This window comes from Balaenoptera acutorostrata, chromosome 9, assembly GCF_949987535.1.
Source record: "Balaenoptera acutorostrata chromosome 9, mBalAcu1.1, whole genome shotgun sequence".
NCBI lineage: Eukaryota > Metazoa > Chordata > Mammalia > Artiodactyla > Balaenopteridae > Balaenoptera > Balaenoptera acutorostrata.
This window is the reverse complement of record NC_080072.1, coordinates 8,301,330-8,323,002: the sequence shown is the minus strand read 5'-3', so window position 1 is coordinate 8,323,002 and position 21,673 is coordinate 8,301,330. Positions and strand designations below refer to the sequence as shown.

The window sequence follows — 21,673 nt, the reverse complement described above, 5'->3', positions numbered from 1 at the left end:
CCACCTGCCAATGCAGGGCACACAGGTTCAAGCCCTGGTCCGGGAGGATCCCACATGCCACGGAACAACTAAGCCCGTGCGCCACAACTACTGAAGACCTCGTGCCTAGAGCCTGTGCTCCGCAACAAGAGAAGCCACTGCAATGAGAAGCACGCTCACCGCAACCAAGAGTAGACCCCGCTCGTCACAACTAGAGGAAGCCCACGCACAGCAACGAAGACCCAACACAGCCAAAAATAAATAAATAAAATAAATAAATTTATTAAAAAAAAAAAAAAAGTACCAGCGGGGCGCCCCCCACACCCTTGCCAGTGACTGACAGGGCCAAGGGCACTAAGCAGGGCAGCCTCGCAGGCCTGTGGCAATGTCCCCTCAGCCGGGGACCCAAGGCTTGGTCCTTCCACCTCAGGCCATCCCTCTGGGGTCCAGGCAGCAAGAATACCCTTCTCTCCTGGGCCACTATGACTTGACTTGTCTTAGCCCCGTGTCTCCCCAGATGGAGACCTTGCTGCTACCCACCATCCTAGTGGCCCAAGAGAAACACATCAGAGGAAGCACCAGCAGAAACCCAAAGGTGACCCCACCACCCCCTGCTCCGAGTCAGAACTCCTACCTTCCTGTGACTGGTCACCTGTGCGTTGAAACAGGCAATGAGGGGGGAGGGAACACCCCTGTGACCACACAGTTCTGCGAACATCAGCAGGGAGACATGCAGAGCAATGCCACTGCCAGAAATGCAACCCAGATCACAGACAAGCGGGCCCAGAGCGGATGAGCGGCCACCTCTCCCCTGGTCTCTCAAGCCCAGTCGCTTAGCAAGACCAGCACGGGCACCACCAAGACCCAGAGTCACTGGGCCACTCCACGTCCTGGCCAGCACTGGGGTCAGCCACTGGCTGCAAGCCCAAGGGTGCGATGAAGGAGATTTGAGACGCTCCTGGGAGCGCCTGAGACTGCGCAGGTGGGGAGGGGCTAGCACAGTGGAGTTTCCCTATGAGTCAGAGCCCAAGACAAGGGGGTCTGCCCAGGTCTGCGAACCTTTCTCCAAGAAGGAGGCTGCGTCCTGTGACACTTGGCAACCACAGAGGGGGGATTCGGCCCCCACTCGCCCTTGTCCTGTGAACCACCTGAGCACCTGCTGGACTTGACCACCCCTTGACACACCACTCCTGACCTCAGCCAGACAACCACTGCCTGGGAGGAGAGCCGCCACCTTCCTCCCTCTCCCAAGATAGGAGAGACACAGCAGACCGCTCAACTCATCACAATAAACTGCCCAGCCCGCAAGAGCCGTTGCAGGAAGCTGACAGGGGTGCAGGGGCCTCTGCCCCCACCCTTCTTCTGACATGCTCCCCAACATGCTCCCTCACCCACCCCAATTAGAAGGGGGGCTGGGAGGGCAGGAGGCGGAGGAAGGAAAGCACTGGTCAGGGGCATCTGCAGCCCCCAAGGTTGGACCACCCCATCTGGCCACCGCCTTCCTGGCAGGGCAGTCCGGCGCAATTCCAGCAGAGCTCTCTCCCTTACCAGCCGCTAATGGGTCTCAGAGCTTCGAGGCAGCTCAGCCAAGGCGCTCCTGACACAGCAGTCAGGGTTTCAAGGGGAGAGGAGTCCACGCTGCCAACACGCTGGGCTCCCGTGGCGCCAGCAGGCCACCTTCATCCAGCCACCCAAGCCTCACTGGAGCCACGTGGCATCCACACATGCCTGGCACAGTGACGAGGTGGCCACCCAGGTCTCTGGCTCAGGCTGGCCAGAAGCCCTCACTCACCGGCGTTGACGATGGCGTCCACCTCCAGCTTGGTGATATCGCCTCGGAACAGGGAGATCTTCTCGTTGAGCTGCTTGTCCTTCTTGTACTTGGGCTCCTCCACCTTCATGGTCACCCCTGGAACAAGCAGAGGCCGGGGGTGGGGTCACAGAGAGGTCCCAACTGCAGAGTGACCCACCAGTGGCCACCAGTCAGGCAAGCCGCCATCAACTGCCCTCCACCTCCAGAGGCAATGTGCCACGCAAGGACCGATGACACGGTAATGACAGCCCACACTGACTAAGCACCTACTGTGTGCAGCACACACTCATCTCCTTGAATCTTCACAACGCTGCACACAGGTAGAGTATCAATGCCATCCATCCCCATTTTACACACTAGGTAACTGAGGCCTAGGAGGGTTAAGTAACTTGGCCTGGGTTCCTGGTTACCAGGCCTGCAATTTGCAGGGCCTACGTGCTCACCAGGACGCCACACTGCAGGCCACTACACCAAGCAGCAAATCCCAGCTCCAGCGGCCATGGGATTGCAGGTCTAAGGCTCAGTTTCCCAACGGTATAATGGGGATAAAAACCGAGCCTGCCTCAGGCTGTGTTAATAATTAAATGAGGTGACACTGCAAAGTGCCCCGCACATAGCAAGCACTCATAAATGCTGCCACCATTCTTCTTCTTGGCCTTGTCTTTATGATTCTCCCAAGATATGGGCCTGAAAGGACCACACACCACCCAGCCAGCTGGGCCCCCCAGCGCAGGGCCTACCTTTCGCCGCCTCCTTCCACGTCGGGATCTTCTTCAGCCTGACGAAGTCCCGGCAGAAGTAATGTTCCTCCCGCTGCTTGTCACTCAGGCCCTTCAGAAACGCTGCAGGGGCGGGGCGGGGTGGGCAGGAGAGTCAGGCGGGCCGGGAGAGGAGCAGTCCAGGGGGCCTCCCCACCGCCCACAGGTCTCCTATCCTCACGGGGATGCTCGCCTCGTCCAAGGATGCAAAGCAGCCCCGCACGCCCATCCTTCCCGCAAGCACGCGGGGAGGGGCGCGGAAGGAGGGTCCCCTAGAAGACCGTGCTGTGCCCTCTCTGTTAGGAGGGGAAACTGAGGCCCATGGAGGTGGAAGGTGTCTCTCAGGCACCACAGACCTGAGTTCAGAATTCAACTCTGCCGCTTTCCAGTTGCGTCCACACCTCTGGGTCCCTAATACCTTCAAGACAGCCCTTGCAGACTAATTTCAAGCTTACTCATACATGCTAAGGCCAGGCAGGTCGGCGGCACTGACTCAGTTACATCATCCGTCAGTTACATCATCATCGTCGTTATTTGTAGGCAGCAGGACACAGGGAACCAGGACACCCGTGCTCCTCAAAGAGCCACAGAACCAAGCAGGTCTGGTGCCCGTTTGTGACAAACCCCCGGAATTGGCAGAGGGCTCCCCGCGGAGAGATGCCCGCTGGGGTGAGTCATGGATCAAGGGAGTGGCTGGAATTGTCCCCATTTTACAGATAAAGAAACAGGCTCAGGAAGGTCAGGAAGCCACCCGTGGTCATACAGCTAGTGAGTGGGAAGCCAGGCCCCCCATCCACTCACAGACTCTGGGTCCACCCAGGCTGGGTCCCCTGCTGGGCCTGGTCTTCCCTTTGGGCGGCCCCAGGCAGGGGAGCATCTCTCCAGAGCAGCAGTCCAGGCTCGCGGCTCGTGGGCTCCCCCTGCCGGCCTGAGGCCACCAGGGCAGCCGGGCTCTCAGCCCAGCCTTCTCCTCCACCACACACTCCCCAGATGGAGCAGCCCCCGGTGACCACCAGGGGAGGGGGAGACGACAAAGAGGAAAGACCACAGTCAAGGAACCCAAAAAGCATCAGAAAATGTGCAGAGGTAGGAGGGCAATTAGAGGGGGTAGGGGGAGAGGTAGGGTCTGTCTGCTGGAGCCTTCTGTGGAAAGGCAGAGACGGACAGATATTCAAGAGACAGGGGGGTCCCCCACATGTGCCTCTGCCCTGCCACAGTCAGTCCATCCAAGCCTCTGCTCCTCAAGATGCCCGAGGAGCCTGGAAAGGGCCCCGTTCACAGTCCAGCTCAACACTGTAGGGAATTATTACAAAAAGCTCGTTACACCTTGAATCTGCTTACACCAACTCCAGCTCAAGATAGAACCACACTCTCCGGCAGCCACTTTCCACCCCCTTCCCTAGACACCCATCACACACAGGTCCTACAGGTGGTGCTGGGGATCCAACCCCCAGCAATGCAGACGTGGTCCTGGCCCTCGTGCATTTATAATGCAGCAGGGGAGACAGAGGCTGACCAGGCTTTACCCAATCAAGCAAGCAATCCAAATTCCAAGAAGTGCTATGGAAGGAACGCTCGGGGACTGGGAGAGGAGGTAGCCGGACCCCCAGTCCAGGGGGGCTTAGCGGAGACTGGGAAGAGGACTGAGAGGTAGCCAGGGTAGGGAAGGGCGTTCCACCATCCGGAACAGCATGTTCGAGGTCCTGGGTGGGTGCAATCCAGGGTGTGGGGCAGGGGGCAAGCACGGGGGAAGAATGATGCTGAGGGGAGACAGGGGCGCCTCATCCCAGGGGCACCCAAATCAGATTAAAAATGCTTCCACCAGGTAGAGATTAAGAATCCCCCCACAGCAGTGCCATTCTCATTCTTTCTAAGAGACAAGGGTATCCAGCGTGGATGGTACCCAGCGTGGACAGTCCCCTCTGTCACTAGAGTCCCTGGATACTCACAGCCCATTTCCCAGCCTCCTTCTCAAGGGTCTGCCCTCCCCATGATCTAAGAAACGGGCCTAGAGCTCCTACTTTAAACGCTCCTTTCTTTGTGTGTTGGGGGGGTGGCGGTGGGGGGATGGTGCTGGTATTTGAAGGAACTGAAGTGCTTCTCCAAGCCTTGCTTGCCTTCTTCTGTAAAATGGGGGCACAGAAAGCTCCCTCGCGTTAAATGAGAAGCAGAACAGGCTTAGTTGGGCACAAAACAAAAGCACTCAGCTGCCTGCAGACGGTACCACCAAGCAAAGAACGGGCTCGGCTCCATCCAGGCTCTGCCTCTCCCTGGCAGTCTGAATACAGATCAGTCAGTTAACAGACATTTACTGAGGACCCACCATGCACCAAACCTGGGAGGCGAGGTGAGGTCTGGGGCCTGACCGAGCAGAGGGGCGGCCGGGACAGCTTCCTGGAAGAGGTACCCCCAGTTTCTCTGGTCTGCCCCAGGAGCTGCAAATCGCTCGAGAAACTCCCACCAACCAAGCAGAGGCTCCCTCTAAATTCTTCATCTTCCCCAGCTGGCCACTCCAGCTGCTCCTTTGGAAGCGGGTGCCCCCTCCCCCTTCTCCCTCTCCCAAGGCTCCTCCGCTCGTCCTCCCGGCCATCCATCCAGCGGATGCTGCCTCCCCCTCCCACCAAGGCAGGAACACCCCTCCACACCTGCCCATACCTCGTTCTCCCTCCCTCAGGTCACTGGGCACGAAGGTCCTTCCTCCCAGCCGAGGCCGCCCAGCTCACCTTCCCAAGGACTCACTCCTGCGGCTCTCCCTCCACTGGACTGTCCTGCCTGCCCTCAAACACCTTCTGGTGTACCCTGGCTTTTAAAACAAAACCCTCCCTCAACCACGCACTCCACACGCTGTAGCTGTGGCCTCTTTTCTCTGCCCCACTCCACCGTCTACACTCACTGTCTCCACTTCCTCCTCCCCCCGACCCCACCTCTCCATCAAGGCCAAGGTCAGAGGCACCACACTGGCCACTTGTCATTATTCAGTGGCCCTTCCTGGCCTCCCCTGTACCCTCAGCACCCCCAACCCCTTCTTTCTTCTCAGGACCCCCTACTTCCGATCCCAGGCTGCTCGCTGGCCCCCCTTCTCAGCCTCCTTGCTGCCTCCCCTCTTCCTTAATCTACACCCTCTCCCTGGGTTTTCACATCAGTTCCACGCCTTCGAAAACGCTCATGATCCCAAGGCTGCACCTCCAGCCCCTCACCTCTCCCGAGCATCTGCTCCCCAAGGCCCACAGCCTGCTCTCATCCCCAAATGCTCTGTGTGCAGAACTGAACTTCTGACCTCTCCATCCTTCCTCCTTCTCAATGAACGGCCCCAGACTTTGCTGGGGCCCCAAACCAAGAGTCTTTCCTTCCTCTTCTTCCCTCTTCTATCCATCTGCAGGCTGTTAGATTTATCCCCCCAACACCACAGACACCATGCCTTCTGCTACCCCCAGCAGGGCTAAGCCTGCGTCATTGATTGCACCCTAGACCCCTCTGGAAGCGCCCCACCCACCCCGGCCAGCTGACTCCCTGTGTCCACCCTATGGTCTGTTCCTAACACAGCAGCCCAGAGATATTAGGGACAGAAGTCAGATAGAAGCTGTCTCTCTGTGTGAAGCTCAGTTCAAACTCCAAGTCCTTGCCAGGGCTTGGAGAGCCTGCCTCTTTCCCAACCTCCTCCCGTGCTACCCTCCCCACTGCACTTCACCCTGCCCACAGCCCCTCAGCCTTTCAGTTCCCCCAACAGCCAAGCTGTTTCCCGCCTCAGGGCCCTTGTACCTGCTGTGCCTCCTGCCTGGTCTCCCTTTACAGTTCCCTCCTCACTGCCCTCCCCCTCCCAGAGCAGCTGCCTCCCCTACCATCTGTGCTTTGCTTGACCTTGGCCATATGGGGATATGTCATGTTTATGTTGGATTCCCAGCACCTGGCACAGCATAAAGCATGTGTGAGTGTCCTTGGGCATCTGTGGGATGAATCAATGAACCAAGGAGCTGAGACCTGAAGGTTGCAGGCAAGTTTGCTAACAGAACAGGGTCTTCCGGGAGGAGGGAACAACGCGTGCAAAAGCCCTGAGGTCGGAGAGAGCATACGGGTGGGGAAATGGAGAGAAATCTAGAACAGCTGGACGGGAGAGCAAAAGCAAGGCTCTGGCAGCCTCTCCTGGCTTGTCTGAGGCATTTGCTGGCCCATGGCCCAGCCACCGCTGGGGTTTTGATTCCGCTCGTGCTCCTTGGTCCCCCCAGGTTTGGGCTCATGACCTCCCACCATCATGTTCATGGGCAAGGTGCTTACCCTCTCAGCCTCAGTTTTCTCATCTCTAGAATAGGGACAAGGCCGGCCTTCCGTGGCACCCAAGCTTGCTGTGAACAAGAAGACTGGCTGCGAAAACACAGAGGAAGCTGTCGAGTGCGATAGACACATCAGATACACTCACTCTTTCCTGTGTGTGAAATAAGAAGGCCCAAAGAGAGCAAACGGAAACAAGACAAAACTTGGGAGGGGAAACATTATTTTTCCAACTTGGGGCAAAGCAGGTGCAGGAGCTTTTTAAGTTATTTGGGTCCCCATATTTATCATCTTGCACAACTGTGACTAAATGCCCCCTCCGAGGCCTTGGCATGCCCAAGTGCCAGTACTCAGAGCTGGCTGGACCTGCGGCCAGAGTGCAGGCCCGTACTGTGACCCTGGAGGGGCTGGTCAGCCAGAGCCCAGACCAACCCCACAGGACTCCCAAGACCGGAGTCCCTCTGGCTGGGGCAGGCCCCAGGCACCCCACGGAACTAGTCTGGGATGCCCCGAGGTGGCTCAGGTCCCCGAGCAGACACCATCTGGCAGATGCCACCACCTTGCTTTACAAAAGCAGTGGAGCAATCGCCCTGGCCATAGGCAAGCAAAAGGAAGCCAGGGCGGGACCCAGCCCAGGGCTCTGTCCTACACTGTCCTCCCCAGTACCTGAGGTCTGCTCTGAGTGACCCACAGCCCGCGCAGTCCTCTCTCTCCAGCAAAGACCAAAACACGACTCCGCTTCCCGGAGACGGCAAAGAGAGACCGTCAGAGCTTCCAGCTCAGCTACCGGCTGACAAGGCGCCAACCCTGGGGACACCTGTCAGCCTGCCCTTCTGGCCTGTGGTCCCCAAGCGCACACCTCTCTAGGCCAGTGTGCGGGGTGCCGTGTCCTCACTCATCTCCAGAACAAGGTTGCAGCCTGACTGACCCCGAGGAGCTACAGGCTGCACTGCTCTCTGATTTATGGGAAAGGAGAAGCCAGCTGAGGACCGGAGCGCTGTCTTCACAGCCTCAGCTTCACCGTCAGCGGGGCCGGCCCCAGGCCCTCCTCACTCGCTCTAGGAGGAGAAGCAGGACCCTTACGGCGGGCATATGCCCCACGCATTTATAACACGCGCTACCTCCCTCTGCCAGGACAGATGCCGACTTAAAGCACAAGTGAGTTTTATTTTTCTTATAAAAGATGTACAACATACGTTTTAATTTTCTTTCTTTTTTGGAGAGGCGAGAGTATTTCACAGCTCAGTGAGACAGGTGCTGTAAAAGGATGTTTGCAGTAAATTTTGATGGGGAGGTCTGACCCCAGATGAAGCTTTCAGCGGCTCCCGGGCACGAAAGCCGAGCTGGAGGAAGCAGGCTGCGTCAGAACCATAAAGTGCACCGGGTGAACGGGAATTCAACGATGTGTTTTAAGAAGTGTCTTTATGGCCCTTCACAAGACGGTGTTCGGAAAGGTGAGGGCAGGCTGGCACGGAGGGAGGCTCCTCTTCTGGAGAAGGGTGGGTGGGCAGGGCTGGTAACAGCTGGGCTCTGGGAACACGGCGGTGGGGGCATTAATCACCTCTCACCGTCCCCCAAGAGCAGGGGCTCGTCAAAGCCTATGGCACGAGCAAAGGGCAGACGGCAGGAGGCACGTTGGAGCTTTTCTGCTCTCCCAGACCCCCTCGCCTCCACCTGCACCGGGACGTGCCAAGGCTGCTTCCCCAGAAGACAGGTGGGAGAAGCCCACCCAATTCCCAGGTGTGCCTGGGAAATTTTCTGGTTTGGCAGTCGAATCAGATAAATCATCCGCTCTGCATGAAATTCCACAGGGGTTGAAATCAGTCTTTGCCCTGCCCCATGCAAACAGGCTGGAACACGAGCCCTATCCTGAGCCACCAGGGAGAGGAAACAGGGCTCAGGACCTGAGGGTCAGGGTTCTAGCATTTGAGACCATGGGGGAGACAAGTTTATATAAGCCCAGTGTCCCCATGGCCAGAACAGGGCAGAGAGAGGAGACAGACCCAAGGGGCGACAAGGGACGGGGGGCATTGGGAGGTGACAAAGGGGGGGCACTGGGGACCCTTTGGCCGCTGTGTACAAAATGGTTTCTAATGTGATCCCAGCACAACCTACAAATCGGGTGCTGTTGGTCCCATCTTACAGATGAGGAAACTGAGGCTCAGGGAGCATGGAAGCAGTGGTGCCAGGGCTTGCCACGTCTGATGACACCAATGCCCGTTCTCTTTTTTAGCACACAGCTCTGCCCCTACCGCAGGTCAGAAGGAGGATCTGTGCCCTTCTCCTGGAGGCCAGGCCCCTCCTGTGGTGGCAAAACCCCCAAATACCCCGGTGCCTGAACTTAAGTCCCCTCACACCCAACTGCCTTACAGCAGGACTGTTTCCACAATCTTCTGATGAAAAGGCACAACCTGGCAGGGGGCGGGTGGTAATGAGACACTCCAGAACTGAGGGAATTAAATTATAGAAATTAACCCCTGGCCAGTGAAATCAAATACTGCAGAGGTCTCTCAAAAAGACTGAATGTCTCCTAGCCAGGAAGGTCAGCCTGATGATATTTACTTACCTAGAGAAAGAATAGGTCCACAGAAAGAATAGGTCCACAGAAGTGGGCAGTCAGCTTGAACCCAGGAAAAAGGAATGTGCAGAACCCAGGCAGAATTTGGCTATCTGTCCAGAGGACTTGCTGGGCCATGGACTGAGGCATCTGCACCTGGGGCCCAGAGCAGGCACTCAGCACTGCATTTGTACTGGAACACTGAGCAACCGCTCGGGGAAGGGCATCCTCAGTGGGTAGGCACACCCCTGGCAGGGAAGCTTGCCCAGCCTGCCCAGGGCAGTGGGATCAGCTTCCAAAATCATTCAACCAGCTCCCTAGTTGAGAACACCTGCTGCTGAGCAAACTTAAGACTATGAATTGGCTTCCACATGGCTTTTCCGCAGGGAGAGGAGGCCCTGCCCAGGTGCATGAGTTTCCAGACCCACAGCTATTACATTTCCCCAGCGTGAACTGCACCTCAACCCTCTGAACTATACATCAGTCTCTTGTGAGTTTGGTTACTATGTGCCAGTCTTTGAGAGAGGATCATCTCAGGCATAGACAGGCATTTAGAGGTCGGGCTTCCCTGGTGGCGCAGTGGTTGAGAATCTGCCTGCCAATGCAGGGGACACGGGTTCGAGCCCTGGTCTGGGAAGATCCCACATGCCGCGGAGCAACCAGGCCCGTGAGCCACAACTACTGAGCCTGCGCATCTGGAGCCTGTGCCCCGCAATAAGAGAGGCCACGACAGTGAAAGGCCCGCGCATCGCGATGAAGAGCGGCCCCCGCTTGCTGCAACTAGAGAAAGCCCTCACATAGAAACGAAAGACCCAACACAGCCAAAAATAAATAAATAAATTAACTAATTTAAAAAAAAATGTATAGAGGCCTATGTAGGTATACCCCCAACAGAAAGATGAGCACATGTCCATCAAAGACATGTACAAGGATATTCACAACAGCTTTATTCCCAACAGTCCCAAACTGGAAACCAAATGCCCATCAACAGGAGACTGGGTGCACAAACTGTAGTACATCCACACCACGGAATATTACACAGCAATAAAAAAGAGCAAACTGTCGGTACACCCAATAATGTGGACGAATCACACAGATATTAGTAAAAAGAACCGGACACACTGTATGCCTCTGGTGATATGAAGTTCAAGAAGAAACAAAATGAATAGATAGAAAAATGATTAGCAGTAAGGGGTACTGATTGGAAAGGGGCTCAAAGGAACCTTGTGGGGCGATGGCAATGTTCTACCTATTGATCAAAGCAGTGGTTACACAGCAGTATACTTAGGTAAATGAACACTGATTGTAGGAATTCCCTGGCTGTCTAGTGGTTAGGACTCGGCACTTTCACTGCTGGGGGCCCGTGTTCAGTCCCTGGTCGGGGAACTGAGATCCTGCAAGCCGAGCAGCGTGGCCAAATAAATAAATAAAGGATCAAAGCTTGGACTCCAATCAGAGGCAGAATCCAGTTGAGGCAGTCCCTCAGTGTGGTGGTTTTAAAAATATGCCCCAAATTCTTTGATCCTCTTTCCTCCCAAAGGTGGAAACTAATTTCCCTCCCCTTGAATGTGGGCCAGATGAGGCATTTGGGCAACAGCCATTTCACAGGAGTGAGCCATCTGGGAAGGGCTCACTCCACCCCTAACCAAGTCCCCGCCAACCTCCTGAGAAACCCTGAGCCTGACCACCCAGCTAAGCTACTCCCAGCTTCCTGAGCCTCAGAGACTGTGAGATAATATAAATGTTTGCTGTTTTAAGCCACCACGTGTCTGGGTAATCTGTTATTATGCAGCAATAGGTAACTAAGACACAGAGACGTCTCTGTGTCTCACCCCCACAAACTACCACCTAATGGCTGCTGGGGAGCGGGCGGCTTCACACCTAGGGCTGGGGTTCCTGGGGCAAGCCCACCCTCCTCACACTGCCCCCTGACTGGACACTGACACTCAGGCGGCCCCATCTGCCACGGCGTCTTTGCAGCACTGACCTCTACCTGGCATTGTCTCATTGCCTTGATCACATCCTCTACTGTTTCTTCCCCCTAAGCTCCGTGAGGGCAGGGTCCTTGCCTGTCTCCCCAGCACAACAGTGCTGGCTACATAGAAGGCACTCGATAAACATGGACCGAATGAATGGAAATCCCAGCTCCTAGCAGAGAGCAGCCTGGGAATCCTGACCCATCAGCTTCATGAGGTCTGGAAGTTTTCAGTGGCACCCAGGAATGGGAGGGGCAGAGAGCTCGGTCCTAGAAAAAGTGGCAGATCCAGGAACAGGTGCCTGGGCCCCTGGCCTCCCCAGCTCTCTTTCCCACCACCCTGGGTTACTGTTCTCTGACAGAGAAGGGAAAGCAGGGCTCCCTGTGGGGACAGTCCCCGTACCAGGGGGCCAGCCCCCTACTCCCCACCCTGAACGGTGTTCTGGGGCCAGGGCTGAAGGGCTGACAAGCACTCCTTGTGTTCCCGGAGCAAAGTCAAGTGCTTCCTGCTGGTGCTTTAAGATCCCAGTGAAGGCAATGCAATTCATGACAGTGGTAAGTCATCTTGAACCCTACCTCCAATCCCAAGAGGATGCCTTCCCCTTGCCCGCAACCACAGCCCGCCCTAGGCCTGCCTTCCCAACCCAATTGGCTGAATCCACTTCACCACAACGGCCCAGCCAATGAGCTGTTGTCCCTGCTCTTTTGAAAGGGGATCCAGCCCGAACGGTCACAAGAGCCCAGGGAGCAGGCCCTGAAGGGCAGGGGCAGCTGGACAGGCAGCCGGGGCTATTTGGGGCTCTGCAGGTCAGGTTGCCTGCCTTCCCTGCTCTATTCGGGCCCAGAGTCCAGCCCTGGGATTCATGCCCACCAGGACTCATGCCCTGCCCCAGAGCGGGAGGAAATGGCTTGATTCCTGGGTAGGGGGGGTGGGGGGGGAGGGCGGAGGGGGCGGCGGGGGGGTCACTGTTCTCATAGGCACAACGCCCCATCTCTGCCCTGCCCCGCAGCTCCTCTGTCCTGTGTGCCCCAGGAATAAGGCAGAGAGTGCTCACAAGTGTCCAGAGGCCAACGTTAAGGGCAAAAGGGCACCAAACCACGTGCCTAGAGAGGCAGGCCCCCGGGGTAGGCGTGGGGGAGGTGGAACCGGCCTGCTCAGGGAGGCCACTCCTTGTGGCTATCTGATCCCACCAGGTGGGATGCCAGCCCCAGAGCTGTCCCCTCAGCCCATTCCCTGCCACTCTGCCTAAATGCCACCCCTTGAGAAACCATGCTATGCAAAACCTGGGGAGTTCAGAGCCTACTGTCAGATCCTGAAGCAAACTCCAAGTGACCTTGGCCTATTGGCTCTGGCACTGGGCCTCAGTTTCCCTCGTGCACAACAGATTAAGGTACTAGGTCTTGGATGCTCCCTGGGGGTGCCCAGCAACACATTTCAATGGCGTGAGGCCACCCTCCTCACACTGCCCCCCACTGGGGACCTGCACCTGGTCGGGGCGGTGAAGTAGTTTATGGGGCTGGGCACATGGGGGGCGTGGCTGTTAATGGGGGTCCATACCGGGGCACATGGGACCTTAACTTCCCCAGTTCTCTGGGGTGGACGAGGCTGCTGGTGGGGTACTGTCCAGCCGGAGAAGGCCCACGTAGAGCCGCCCTCGCCCCTCGCGCCCCCCTCCTGCTTACACTTACATTTTGCCTCCTTCCAGTCGGTGGAGGTGCTCAGGTCCACCTTCGCCGCCATGGCCAGGGGGGCCCAGGTGCGCACCCCGGCTCTCCGTCCCACCGCCGCCGCCCCCCAAGCCCCAACTCCCGCTGGGGTCCGCGCGCGCGGGTCGTACGCGCCCAGGGACGCCGGGGGACCGCACGCAGTGCTGCGGGTCCGCGTGGCACCCGCCGAGGGGCCGGGCCAGGGGCGCCGGGCGCCGAGCAGCTGCCCCGCCGCGCGCAGCTGTGCCAGGCGGCCGGACACTCGGCTCTGCAGAGACATGAGCGGGCGGCGCGGGGCGGCTCCCCGCCCACTTCGACTCTATTTACGGTGCTCGGGGAGTCTCTCCCTTATTTACTCGGGAACCAAGTGACGCGTGCTAACCCGCGGCGACCTGCTCAGGAGCCAGCGGGCCGCGCGGCCAGAAAACCCAGGCGCGCCGCTGGGCACCCTGGAACTTGTAGTCCGGGCCGCTGACGGGCCCCCGCACTCGTATACACACGTGCGCGCCCCGCCCGGCCAGCGGGGTCGCGCTGCGCCTGAGCCCCGCTCTCGCAGGGTCGCGCGTCCGCCGTGCACCTCCCCTTGGGGCTGTCTCGGCCGCCGCCAACTTCCTGGTGGGAGGTGCCTCCCGCCCCCAGCCCCGCCCCTCTGGCCGGGTGTACTGAGGCGAGCGCGGCTGCCTAAGGGTCACCCAGGACCCACCCCGTCCCCAGTCCCCGGGAGCCGCGCGTCCCCGCCGGCGATGGGGAGGTAACGAGTGGCACGAACAGGTACGTCCGGTTGGGCGACTTTCCCCAGGCCGCTGCGCTGCTGCTTCTTAGCCGGCGGCGGCAGGAACCGAATCTAGAGCAGCTAGGGAGGCAAAGGTGGAAATCGTGTAATTTGAAGGCAGAAAATTAGAGTTCCAAGTGGCCTTCTCGGTGGAAGAATTGGGGTGATTTTTTTTCTTTATATTTTTCCTAATTTTTTACAAGGACTATAAGGATGGATTTTTTAATATAAATATTTTAATGTCTTTCTATACCATTTTATTATTTGATAAATATGATACTGGATATTTTTTTCTTTGTTTTTGGCCGCCTCCCGTGGCTTGCGGGATCTTAGTTCCCCGACCAGGGATTGAACCACAGGCCCTCGGCAGTGAAGTGCAGAGTCCTAACCACCGGACGGCCAGGGAACTCGCCATAGTGGATATTTTTTTAACCTGGGACAAGAAGCCAGGGTTCCAGAGAAGGTTTTAGCACCAGCTTTGCTCGTTCTTACTCGGGTACACTGGCCCCTTGTACCTTGCTTCTTGAGCTGTATATGAGGAAGACAGCACTCAGGTCTGACTGGTTGCAGACCTGCCTTGTGCTCCAGGCCTCTCTGGCGCTGAGTGTGGCAATAACTCTTCACAGGGCTGTGAGGAGGATCACAGAACCCTCCTGTGGATGCAGCTGGCACCACTGTGGTGCCCAAGAGAGGATCAGTGGGAGACCTGTGGGCAGAGAGGGTAGATCAGAAGCCAGGGGACAGGAAGGAAGGGCCAAGGGCCCCCAACACTCCAGGACCACCAACGACGAGGCCTGCGCCTTTCCCCGAAAAGGTCAGCAAGATGACTTCAGGATGCTAAGCCCCCAGGCCTGAGGTCACCTCACCACTTGCCGCTTCTCCAATAACTTACCAGGGCAAGAAGGGCCTTGCCAACTGCATCCAGGACAGCAACCATTCACAGGGGACTAGGTACCAGCTGGCGCTGAGCTAAGCCCTCTACACCCATTTGCTCTACTTGCATTAACTCACTATGTGCTCCCCACAGCCTGGTGCGGCAGCACTGCCCCAGGCACACATGAGAAGCCTGGACTGGCCCAAGGTCAACATGGCCTATGGGGGTCAGAGTCCAGGCTTGGGTCAAGGTTGTTTGGTTCCTATCTGTGGTCTGGTAAGTGATTACACAGATGTCACTGATTCAGGCAATGAAGCATGTGGGTGACCCTGTGTATTAGCTTCCTGTTGTTGCTATAACAAATTCCCATAAATGTAGCAGCTTAAAGAATAAACAAGGGCTTCCCTGGTGGAGCAGTGGTTAAGAATCCGCCTGCCAATGCAGGGGACATGGGTTCGAGCCCTGGTCCAGGAAGATCCCACATGCCGCGGAGCAACTAAGCCCGTGCGCCGCAACTACTGAGCCTGCGCTCTAGAGCCCGCAAGCCACAACTGCTGAGCCTGTGAGCCACAACTATTGAGCCTGAGTGCCACAACTACTGAAACCCGCGTGCCTAGAGCCTGTGCTCTGCAACAGGAGAAGCCACCCAATGAGAAGCCTGCGCACCGCAACAAAGAGTAGCCCCCGCTCGCCACAACTAGAGAAAAGCCCATGCGCAGCAACAGAGACCTAACGCAGCCAAAAATAAAAATAAATAAATTTAAATAAAAAAATAAATTTAAATAAATAAACAAAATTCATTTTCTTAAAGTTCTGTAGGATACAAGTCAGACATCGGTCTCACTGGGCTAAAAATCAAGGTGTCAGCACCAGCTTCCAGAGACCACCCACATTCCTTGGCTTGTGGGCCCCTTCCTCCATCTTCAAAGCCAACAATGTTCCATCTCACTGACCAGTCTTCCCTGGTGGTCTTTCCCTCTGACTCCTCCATTTTCAAGGCTCCTTGTGATTACATTGAACTCACCGGTGATGATCCAGGATGATCCCATTTAAAGTCTGCTGATTATCAACCTTAATTCCATCTACAACCTTAATTCCCCTTTGCCATGTAAGGTAACATATGCACAGGCTCCAAGGATTAGGATGTGGACGTCTTTGGGGGAATGCCTCGAGGCCTGACTCGGAAGTCACACTACATCACTTTCACCACATTGTGTTGCACAAAATTCACACAGTCACGTTATTCAATGCATGTCACAAGGCCAGCCCAGAATCCAAGAAGTGGAGAAATAGACTCCATTTCTTCATAGAAGCAGCCAAATCCCATGGCAAAGGGCAGGCATACAGGGATGGGAGGCATTATTACAGTCATCACTGCAGGCTGTCTCCCATCTTTCTGCTTACTACACCCTTCCCGGCAAAGTCTGGGGAGGAGAACACAAGGAGAGGCAGGGGACCCAGCCATAGAAAGTATCAGTGCCTATCAGGAGGCTGCCTTCTGCACAGAGCCTGAAATCCATGTCCCCCAGAGCCAGGCCATGGAAGCACCCTGGACACCCTCGGCATCTGAACTAGTCCTTCTGTTTCTTTTTGCTGGGATTCAGCTCTGTTCTCACATGGCAGCCAGGATAGAGAAGGTCCCAGACAATAGCCTACCAGGGTCTGGTCTAAGAGAGGCCTGGGCCCCACACACGGATGGGTCTAGGCAGAGAAGTGTGATTCTAACTTGGCAAGGCAGGACCTCTTCACAGAGTTTCAGCTGGACCTTTTAGAAAAGGTAAAATCTTGCCAGGTACCACAGATGTCTATGTGTGTCAGGAGCATTCCAGGCCGAGAGACCCACAGAAGCAAAGGCATGGGAGTCTGTGGAATGCCAAATCTGGTGGGGCTGTAACACCGGCTGTTGTCTGTTGAGGATTTTTAATGTTGGAGAGGGGGTTTTTTCATGCAGAGAAAAGTTACCTACTGCTGCTTGTATTTAAATTAATACTGTATTTATTAAACTTATAAATTAAAAGAACTAGCTTTTCTTAAACATCCAAATGCAACTTGCAAATCTAGTTTTCTATTTATAAATCTAATTTTTGTGTAAAAATAAGAACAATTACTTTCACTTAGTCTTTGATGAATATTTAATTAAATCACAGGTTCAACAGGTTAAATTCTGAAAATGAATGCCAATTGCAAACTTAGGTAATTAAATTCCCTAATAGATTTTAAACTACATTTTACAGAGTTGAAATAGCTGGTCCTCTCAAATGCCTCAAACTCTCAGCAGAAGAGACTTACACATCTAACAAGCATATTTTTTTCTTTTTTGTTTTTTTTTCTTTACAAGCAGGGAGGGAGTAGGGGGTAAAGATGCCTTCATCCCCCACCTTATTCTCGCCTCCCAAGCCAAGCATATTTTTTTCTAATCAGTTAGCAATTCTTATACACTAATAGATTAAACTTATAAACATGGTAAATCAGTTCTCTTAAATATTCAAACGCCGTTTATGAACTTAGATCCTTTTATACTGTCTCAGTTATCTTTTGCTGCCTCATAAACCACTGAAAACTCATTGGCTTAAAATGACAACCAGGCCTCTGCATCAGCAGTTTGGGCTGGGATGAGCTGGAAGTTTCATCTGCTGGTCTTGCCTGGGTCACTCCTGCGGCCACAGTCATCTGACAACCCAACTGGGGCGGGGGGCCCAGGATGGCCTCACTCATGTGACTGGCGGTTGGCGCTGGCTGTCAGCGAGGCCCCTCGGTTCTGCCCCATGTGGCCTCCACGACGCCAGACTGGGCATCTTCACAGCATGCTGCTCTCAAGCCCAGCTCCAAGAGGATGTCAGCAGAGGCTGCAAAATGCCTCGAGGCCTGACTCGGAAGTCACACTACATCACTTTCACCACACTGTGTTGCACAGAATTCACATAGTCACGGCATTCAATGCATGTCACAAGGCCAGCCCAGAATCCAAGAAGTGGAGAAATAGACTCCATTTCTTCATAGAAGCGGCCAAATCCTATGGCAAAGGGCAGGCATACAGGGATGGGAGGCATTATTACAGTCATCACTGCAGGCTGTCTCCCATTCATTCCTTTCTAATTAAAATTGCAAATCAAATAGGGCAGATTGATGCATGTTTCAAAACATTTAATAAACATACAGGTATTAGCACAATGATTACAAAACTTCCTAAACTGGTAGCAAGATTCTGGGTTTGCTTTCCTGGCTTCCACACCTTTCAGTGTTGCAAAGCTACCCAGAGGAGCAGATTCACCATCTCAGCAAGACTGAACATGCAGTGAGGTGCAGGACCACAGTACGGTGAGGGTTTCCAGCTTCTGGTCTTTAAGACCAGAGCAGGACCCAGGAGAACTGCCAGATCTAAAGAGACCCCCAAGGCAGTGCACTCCTCTCCCCAGGGGCTTGATTTTAAAGCCCAGTGCATTATTGTTTCCTGAGTCTTTCGAGTTTTAGCCCTACCCCATTTTACCTGGCCATCTTTCTTCTTTTTACTGCCTCATTCAGGTAGAGGAACCCCTGCACCTCCCGGGTCCCCCTAACATCTTTGCTGTGTGATCACAATTTTGCACCTCCCTTCATCCAGGTTGTAGTGCTCTCTTCATATTTTATCACCTGCCTGTTTCATTTTACTACCTGTTTCGTTGGCCAATATCATATTGTTGTTATACTGAGAGGTGTGAAGGGGAAGGATGGGTTACAAGGTACTAAATGTCCAGAACATGTAGCTATAAATCATAGGCCTGCATGGCAGAGGCCCCGCCATCTGCTTCCTCTCAGGGTGGTCTGAGGACCTGGCCGGTGATCCAGAGTGGCTCACACTGCCTTCCTCAGGGGAAGGGCCTCAGAGGGCCCTGGAGCTGGCTGGGCTGGCAGAGGTCACTAGCTGCCCCTCCTCTGACTTCAGAGAAGGCCTGGGAAGGAGGTGGATGCTCTGGGGACATTTAGCTCAAATAGGAGCGTTCAGTGTAAGAAATTTTTTTGCCCCCACACCCCCCCACGCCACACCGTGCAGCCGGTGGGATCTTAGTTCCCTGACCAGGGATCAAACCCATGCCCCCTGCAGTGGAAGCGCAGAGTCTTAACCACTGGACCACCAGGGACGTCCCCATTGTAACAAATTTTCACAACATAATAGAAAGTGAAAGCCTCTGTTATGGGCTGAATCGTGTCCCCCCAAAAAAATTCATACGTTAAATTCCCAACCCTCAATACCTCAGAATGGGACAGTATTTGGAGACAGAATCTTTAAAGTGGTGATGAAATTAAACCGAGGCCCTCAGGGTGGGCCCTGATCCAATCTGATTGGTGTCCTTATAAGAAGAGGAAAGTTTGGGAGGTCCCTGGTGGCCTAGTGGTTAGGACGCTGGGCTTTCACTGCCATGGCCCATGTTCAATCCTTGGTCAGGGAACCGAGATCCCGCAAGCCACGTGGTGTGGCCAAAAAAAAAAAAAAAAAGAAGAGGAAAGTTGGATACACAGACACTGGGGATGCGTGCTTGCATAGAGGAAAGACCATGTGAGGAAACAGTGAGAAGGTAGCCATCTTTAGGCCAAGGGGAGAGCCCTCAGAAGAAACCAGATCTACCAGCACCTTGATCTTGGACTTCCAGAACTGTGGGAAAATTAATTTCTGTGGTTCAAGTCACCGAATCGAATCTGTGGTATTTAGTTATGGCAGCCCCAGCAAATGAATGCAGCACCCCTCCCCATTCCCAAACCACAGAAGCAACAACTTTAGCAGTTAGCTATATATCTGTCTAGACTTTTCCCATGCATATATATAATCATATAGAAAGATACACACACTTTTTTTTACCAAAAGTAAGATTCGCCATACACACTGCTGCATGACTTTCGTCGTTCCGCAGTCTATCATGGGCATGTTTCCATGTCAATATCTACTGGAGTGTTCTTTTGAACACTCACTAATATTCCGCCCTCTGGCAGCAACATCGTGTTTCCCAGTATCCTCCATGGATGCACATGTAGTTGGGTACTATTCCTTTTGCTGTCACAAACAGGGCTGCAGTATACATCCTTGTGCCACCAGGCTGGGCCCAGGTGGGATAAATCTGTAAGCGAGGAATTGCTTTTTGTATTTTAAATAGATATTACTAAGTGTAACTTCCCATCAATAGGACATGAGAGGGCCCATTTCCCCATGCTCACGCTCTGCACCACTTGGTATTTCTCAAGAAACAGATATCAGAAACAGCGGGATTGAGATGTTTGAATCTGATGGGACTCAACCATTTGGCCCAGAGAAGGGTAAGCAGAATAGGGAGCAAGGAAGTCTAGAGGGAAGAAGGCCAGAGAGCCTCCCTGGGAGGGGCTGAGGGTCCCATGGTGGGTAGAAGGATGATCAGCTCCATTTGCTCATTCACCAAACTCTTACGAGCATGGACTAGCTCCCAGGCCCTGAGCACACACGGCAGTGAACAAATCACAGGCCCTGCCCTCTGGAAGCAGCATCTAGCGTGGGAGGCCTCGATATGGCCTGGGAGCCCAGGCCAGGGGTCCCTTCTGCCTCTGGCCACCTACCAGCTCAGGGAGCCAACACTCCGTTCCCCTTCCCAAAGCCAAGAAATGGCTGGGTGATGAACTGGATGAACTGGATGAACAAGGATGCCGCCAAAGTTTTCAGCCTGAACCAGCCCAAGAATAGCGAGGCCACTGATGAGAGGGAAGTCAAGGGAGGAACAGCTTCAGGGGAGATTATCAGGAGCTCTGATTCGAACACGTTGGGAAGTCCATTTGCCAACCAAATGGAGACATCGAGGAGGCAGCTGGGTAGACAAGTCTGGAACTTGGGAGCGAGATCTGAGCCGAAGCTAATGTGGGAGTCATCTGGGATTGTGTTTATAGCCACGAGACTGGCTGAGGGCACCCCGGGAGGGCCTGTGGATGGCGAGCTCCCGGACTGGGCTCTGGGCTCTCTGATAAATAATTATCGGATAATAATTACCATCGTTTTATTCCTTGAAGTATCTGGCACAGTTCCTGGCTCTGTACGAGTTCGCTGAATTGAGCAGCACTCTATGGCACTTTATTTCCCCCCACACTTTTCCTGCTGATCAGGACTCAGACTCTGTGGTAACAGGTAGCTCAAAGTTGGAATCACTCAATTGAGTGGGAAATGAAAATATTCTTTAGGGATTTCTCAGAACATGGAATGGAACTTCACTCTCACGTGGAGAAGGAAACTCAGGTTGTCTTAAATTCCCACTCCAACACTAAAAGTTCTTATAAAAACAAAAATTCCGTGTTCTACAGACGCCAGAATTCTGAGCTGCAACCCTCCCCTAACCCCCACTCCTAACTCCTCACTCCCATGCTAAGCTTCCTGAGTTCCAGCTGTTTTCTTTTTTCTGATATTGGGAGAACTTTTTTTTTTTGCCAAGCTTCAGGGATCTCAGTTCCCCAACCGACCAAGGATTGAAACCTGGCCACAGCAGTGAAAGCCCAGAATTCTAACCACTTGGACACTAGGGAACTCCTGGGAGAACTTTAAAACTGGGAATTTGCTCTGCAGAGAATCTGGTTGCACGCGGTGACCCCTTCAGTCTCTCATTTGCTGCAGGATTTGCAGCCTCAGAGTTGACTCCAAACGCAGCCCTTGCCATTTTGCTCCCCACCTAAAGAGCAGCGGCACTAAAATAGCAGCATGAATCACTCCGAAGCGTCATGCATCGCCAAGGGCCAGGATGCCTGCTGTGGTGGAGCTTATGCTTGAGTTCCAGGGACCTGGGGAAGGGGACACTGGCTAGCCAGCCTGTACCACTGCCTCCTGGCCCCCAAGGGAGGGCTCTGAGTTCACTTGGAGAAGCCTGAGTTGGTGGAAATCATAATGTTCAGAAATGGCTTTACCATGACACTGAATAAGCTTAAACCTCAAGGTGCCTCATTCGCACTCCTTCTAAAGCGCCATGGTTTTTTTTAATCTGTATTTTTCTT

General features: G+C 54.5%; 1 protein-coding gene across 2 annotated transcripts in view; it reads right to left on the bottom strand.

Moving 5' to 3' along the window:
• Positions 1-13,531, bottom strand: part of MACROD1 (mono-ADP ribosylhydrolase 1) — a 152,829-nt gene extending 139,298 nt beyond the window's left edge. The window contains exons 1-3 of one of the 2 annotated variants that reach the window (XM_057552945.1): positions 13,038-13,531; positions 2,533-2,634; positions 1,772-1,888 (exon numbers count right to left, since the gene is read on the bottom strand). In XM_057552945.1, coding sequence (XP_057408928.1) covers positions 1,772-1,888; positions 2,533-2,634; positions 13,038-13,335 — 517 coding nt within the window. In that variant the 5' untranslated portion in view covers positions 13,336-13,531. The remainder of the gene's footprint in view (positions 1-1,771; positions 1,889-2,532; positions 2,635-13,037) is intronic. The other variant, XM_007174469.2, reaches the window with a different exon arrangement.
• Between the last annotated feature and the right edge of the window lie 8,142 nt (positions 13,532-21,673).